This window comes from Plasmodium fragile (genome assembly GCF_000956335.1).
Source record: "Plasmodium fragile strain nilgiri unplaced genomic scaffold supercont1.52, whole genome shotgun sequence".
NCBI lineage: Eukaryota > Apicomplexa > Aconoidasida > Haemosporida > Plasmodiidae > Plasmodium > Plasmodium fragile.
The window spans coordinates 146,526-152,320 of NW_012192632.1; the positions used below are offsets into that span (position 1 = coordinate 146,526).

At 40.1% G+C, this 5,795-nt stretch overlaps 3 protein-coding genes across 3 annotated transcripts; all 3 read right to left on the reverse strand.

Moving 5' to 3' along the window:
• Window positions 1-1,170: 1,170 nt before the first annotated feature.
• AK88_04055 (uncharacterized protein) lies at window positions 1,171-1,737 on the reverse strand (the record flags this gene model as incomplete). Its single annotated transcript, XM_012481665.1, has 1 exon — window positions 1,171-1,737. The coding sequence occupies one exon, from the start codon at window positions 1,735-1,737 to the stop codon at window positions 1,171-1,173; it is 567 nt and encodes a 188-aa protein (XP_012337088.1).
• A 1,039-nt stretch (window positions 1,738-2,776) lies between these two features.
• Window positions 2,777-3,790, reverse strand: AK88_04056 (uncharacterized protein; the record flags this gene model as incomplete). Its single annotated transcript, XM_012481666.1, has 1 exon — window positions 2,777-3,790. The coding sequence occupies one exon, from the start codon at window positions 3,788-3,790 to the stop codon at window positions 2,777-2,779; it is 1,014 nt and encodes a 337-aa protein (XP_012337089.1).
• A 1,095-nt stretch (window positions 3,791-4,885) lies between these two features.
• AK88_04057 (uncharacterized protein) lies at window positions 4,886-5,701 on the reverse strand (the record flags this gene model as incomplete). Its single annotated transcript, XM_012481667.1, has 1 exon — window positions 4,886-5,701. One exon carries the CDS (start codon window positions 5,699-5,701, stop codon window positions 4,886-4,888), a length of 816 nt encoding a protein of 271 aa, XP_012337090.1.
• Between the last annotated feature and the right edge of the window lie 94 nt (window positions 5,702-5,795).

Here is a 5,795-nt window from a genome sequence, read left to right on the forward strand (position 1 = left end):
AAACCAAATGGCGCGGAATAAAAACGGAAGAAAACAAAAAGGAAAAATGCAAAAAAAAAAAAAAAAAAAAAAAAAAAAAAAAAAAAAAAAAAAAAAGGAAAATATTCCTTCTCTATAGGCGTAAAAGAACGACAAAACTATATGGGGACTACCCTTGTGCCCCTTTGCGTGATTCCCTCACTTCCATTAGTTTAGCTTTAAAAAAAGGGAAGGTTCCATTCACACTAAATAATAATATGAAATTATAAAAAAAAAATAAAAACACGCAACTAAGTTACGTATCGTCAAAATGTGTGCTTTATCTGATGGCCATCTTGGAGGTGGAGGGGGTTGGTAAAACTACTCCTTCTTCCGGCGAACATACTCAGAGTCACATCTGAGGAATGTCCTTGCTCGCCCATCAATTCGCCTTAAGGATATATTTAACAAATGCACGACATATTTTTCAGAGGATCTTTGTACAGATTCTCATTATATCGTTTTTTTTCTCCTCTCAAATAATTGTGGCGTTTTGCAAATCCGTAGAGGCGCCATTCTCGACAGTTGTAAAATTTTTGTGTTGAGCTTTTTGCTCAGTCACGACTTCTTTTAAAAACATCTACCACGCAAGTACCCTTCGAATTACCCTTCAAAATTGATGTGGAAAATATTTTTCACAATTTGCTATTCCACACAGGGTTCATGCTGAGCTCGCACTTGTTCCTCATCGTTGTTGAAGTATTTTCTCTGCTATGTGGGTCCGTGAATTTCGTCTTTTTTTTTTTTACTTCTGTCCTTTAGCACGTCATAGTACAGCTGGTCCAAATATTTCCCTTTGCGTTTTCCCCCATTATGGGCCTTCTGCGGAAGGGCTACGCGTAACCGCGGTTTCGTGTGCGGCAGGTGTAGGTATTGTAGGTGCTGCTAAGTGTAGATGCCCGCTAACTGTAGGTGGTGCATTATGCTACACTTCGAATGATGAATTATGTGACACTTCTACTCCTTGCTAGGCGCCCGCTGCCCCATCATAAGCTTCTCTCTTCCCCAGGGCACGCCATTTGGTGTGTGCACATCTCTGTGTAATCCTTCTGTATACTATACACCCCTCCTCTGGGGGGGATTGCTTCGAGCTTTGTTCTCGCCATGTTCCATTACAGGGAGTTAGTAGCACAAGGAATTTTGATCAGTCGCTTAATGTTCCACTTTACTTGCCAATTTCTTCGCTACTTTACTCACCGCCTTTCCCACGGCCTTACCGGCACCCTTGCCCATCGCTTTACCGAGCGTTTTACCCAGCGATTTACTCCCGCCTTTACCCGTCCCTTGAGCATTTTTCATATGTCCTGGGGTTCTATGACCGTTGAAGCATCCCACAAGAACGGCATCCCCGTCATCGCCGAAATCCGATTCGCTCTCGGTCACACTATATAGGTCGCCCCCTGGCATATCTGCACCTGCTCCCTCTGCCTTGTTGATCCCACTTGTTAAATTTCCGTTGCACCTTCCCTCCGTGCTTTCCCACCCACCTTCGTTCAGTATGTTCAGGTGTTCTTTTATAGAATCAATTTCTCTCACAAACACTTCACTCTTGTCGTACGAACTCAACTTGTACAAAATTTCTAATCGCCTCTTTATCCTGGATAAAAATTTTTCATCCATTTTTTTTTTATTATTTTCTAAGCCTGTTTCTTCACCCAACACATAGCAGCAGGAGAGCAACATCAAAATGAAGTACAGCACGAAAATATTTTTCACCATTTTTGCACTTAGTAACCCCTGTTAGATGTGAACTGACAACAATGGCAAAGAACATGCGATAATTTTTAACTAGGGCGATTTTATATCAATCTAAAAATGTGTAAAATTAAAAAAAAAAAAAAAAATAATAATAAATATATAAAAAAAATTTCATTCTTTTTATATTCACCTGAACACATTTGTTGCATGCCTGTGTATGTCGATTTTCTAAAGTGAGCAAAGTATGGACTGGTTTTAAATCCACGCAAAGAATTCAAACTAATTTTTTGAGCATACGCTACGGGATTTTACAACGAAATATTTGGCTAGATGTTGTGAACTTCACCCCATCCACATCCTGTTCCCTCTCGAATGCCTAATGTTGATTGAACCTCCAGTGGTCAACATATGTGACATTTTTGATCCCTTCGCCCCGTTGGTCAAAATGCACGTTTTAACATGAGGTGCATGTAACGTTCTGCTAAATTATGTTAATCCTTTTTAGAAGGGGAGAGTATAATGAAAATTGGGCTACATGCCAAGAAGGTTTTGTGTTTTTTTTTTTTTTTTTTAATAATGCACATCATATAAAAGAGAGTTGTTAAAGTTCGGTGCTGCGCGTCGCCCATTTGCACCCACAACAGATAAAAAAAAAAATAAATAAATAACATGCACACAGGTGTATCGTATGCATAATGCGTATGCGCGCGTAAATACGAACTTGTAAATTAAAATTAAAAATTACAACAGTGAGAGAGAGAGTGCCTTTTTTGTGAAAGCAGGACAAAAAATGGCAAACTCTAAAATTGCCTTCATCCAACACTCCTATTTTTTTTTTTTTGTGTTTTTGAAATAGCTGGTCAGGCATAATATGCCAAATGAAGGCTAATTGTACATGGCGTAAAAAAAAAAAAAAAAAGTGCACAATGAGAATAAGTGCCCCCCCCCCCCACCCCCTGATGGTCATTCAATTTCATCTTTTGATTGTTGGTCACATGGGGAAGGGTGTAAGGAACTACACTGGTATCCCCCCGCCCTTTACACGCCCTTTTACGCATTGTCAAATGGTGTTCATCAAGCTAAAGGCATTCTTTAGCATATCCGAGTAGTTTGCTGTGTTGTTCATGCGTTCCTTACTTAAGTAGTTGTGCCTCTTGGCAAATCCATACAGCCCGTGTACCAGGTTCTCAAACTGGTCTTGAAATTTCTCGTCATCTAATACTTTTTTTAGAACTTCAATTATGGAAGTAGCAACTGGAGATTCCCCCTGTGTGCTGAATCCGACGTTAAATAGATTCTTCACAATTTCATATTCCACAGGGTTCATGCTCAGCTCGTACTTCTTCCTCAGTGTGTTGTATTTGCTGTGGTAAGGCGGCATGTGCATCTGGTTGGTACTTCCCGAGGTGCTTATAATCTCATCACACAGCTTATCCAAGTACATAATGTTCACATCGTTCAAGTCATCTGCTTGTTCTCCTGTTGTCGTGGTCTGGACTGCTTCTGTTGCAGATGGGCCCTCCGTTTGCTCAGCGTCAACGTGTGTTGTACGTGGGTCGCTGTCTTGTCCACTTTCCAATTGTTCACTTTGTGCCTGTGCTTCTGGAGGCTGCACGTCTGACCTTGCTACATTTGCTGGTACATTGATAGTTGGCGATGCTGCTTCTGTATCAGGTCCTGGTGCACTTTCAACTGAATGTTCTGATTGCTCAACAACTGCTTGCTCCACCGGCTCCTCCTCTTCTTTCTGCTCCTGATGTTGTTGTTGTTGTTGTTGTTGTTGTTGTTGTTGCTGCTGCTGCTGTTCCTGCTGCTCCCCCTCGTTCCCCTGCACTTCTACATTTTCTTCTTCGTGTGTTTCCAATTCCTCCTCTTCATGTGAATTTTCCGACGCGTCACCTCGCATAATTTCATTTAAGTTTTGCATTTTTTTCTTCAACGAGTTTAGCAAATTATGTTCGCCATTAAAAATACTGGGGGACCCATCTGGGCCGTCTGCACCCCATGCTGGACGTTGCGCCAGCAAGAAAAGGCAGATGAAGGAGGAGGAAAATAAATTAACTCTTATTTTCATCTTGTTGAACGGGAAATACACATGTGGACCGTGTGCTGTTTTTCCTTTAAGTTGATCGTTGTTAGGTTAAGAAAAATAAAATAAAAAAAATAAAAAAAACGCAAAAGGGGAATTGAAACAAAGCAGGTGCATCCACACAAATGTGTTTATAGCAACGGATAACAGAAAAATGTCAAAATTTTTTTTTTTTTTTTTTCACCATGCAGGTGTTCACATGTATATAAAAATCAGTTGTGTGTTTTTTTCCATTCGCATATCGTTTTACAACGCAACGAAGAAGCATTGCGTGGAGACGACAAATGTATTCGCGAAAAAATAATTTCAGCAAAACAGAGATGCCATATGATGATACCAACACCAACGTATGTGAAAAAAAAAAAAAAAAAATGTTAGTGAAATACCCCCGCATGCGCGACACTGAAACGTTGTAAAAATTAATTCCTCCGGAATTGTTCTCTTTGTTGTATGCACTTATTGTCTATTTTGATAAAAAAACAAAAAAAAAAAAAAAAGTTCATCCGCATATTTGTACTACACAATTTTATATGCATATAAATTTTTAAAATGGTGAAAAAAAAATTGAACAGAGTGAAGAAGGAATTCCGACAATCGACATTAACCGTCGGGTCCGGTGTGCAAAACTCAGCGAGGTGTTTATCCCACAGACAGATGGGAGCACAGGTGAAAAATCGTTTCTCAGAAAATGTGTACTCACAATATGTATGCAAAAAAAAAAAAAAAAAATACATAAATAAAATAAATAAAATAAATACATAAAATAATAAAAATAAAAATAAATAAAGTAAAAATTGAAATAAACTTCAACGTATCATTCCTTTCACCCTTGCACATCTCGATCGACTTGACAAAACATGTACAACTGTTCGAGAGACATCCCTTCACGATTAATTCGAATCGCCAATCTGTTCAACCGCACAACTGCGCATACATGTTGCTAAACCCAAAAAAAAAAAAAAAAAAAAAAAAAAAAAAAAAAATTCAATTTTAAAAATTAACAACAATTGGCAGTACTTCAAAGATATAGCGGACATACATCAAAAAGAAGGTTAGCCATAAAAACTGCTGATGACGAGATCACTTCATTTCAATCGTGTTCAGCAAATTTATAATATTGTTCAGAAGATCTTTGTACAGCTTTTCATTATCGTTTTTATCTGCTCTCAAGTAGTTGTGGCGTTTTGCAAATCCGTAGAGGCCATGCTGAAAATTGTCAAACTGTTTTTGTAACCCATTGTCATTCAACAGTTTTTTGAAGAACGCAATGGCGCCATTGCCATTTGAATTTCCCTCCTTGAAGAAGGCGTCAAACAGGTTTTTCACAATTTGGTACTCCTGCTCATTCATGGTAAACTCGTACTTCTTTCTAAAGTCATTATACTTGCTGTGGAAATCGGGGACGTGAATTCCGTTGTTCGAGTTTGTCGTTTTAAGTATTTCGTCGTACAGCTTGTCCAGGTACTTCACTTCCGGGGTGAGTCCATGTGGAGCATGTCCCTCATGACCGCCTACAGATGGTGCTGCATTTTGGTTTCCTGCTCCATGAGTAGCTGTGGAGGGTGCAATTCTACCTTGTTGTGGTGCTCCACCTGTGACAGTACCCTGACTTGATGGACTTGAAGTTTGTGTGCCTGTCGTGCTTGTTGTGCCTGCTGATGCTCCTGTATTAAGACTGGGACCACTTGAGGCTTGAGCACCCTGGGAAGTCTCATTTCCTGATGGCGCACTGCTAGCTGGATTACCCGTGGATTGCCCTGCCGTACCGGATGCTTGCCCCGAGGTTTCATCATTTCCGGTTATTTTCTTCTGATACTTACTTGACTGCCCCTTAATTTTTCCCTTGCTCTGTCCTGTGAAGTCCGCATCGTAGTTATCCAGGTCGTCTTCGTCCATTCCAAAAATGGTCTTCTTGGTGGACTCATCTGCGGCATCGCTCTCTAGGAGGTGACCTAGACTTTCCCCTTCGTTTACGCCCCCTTGTTGCTGC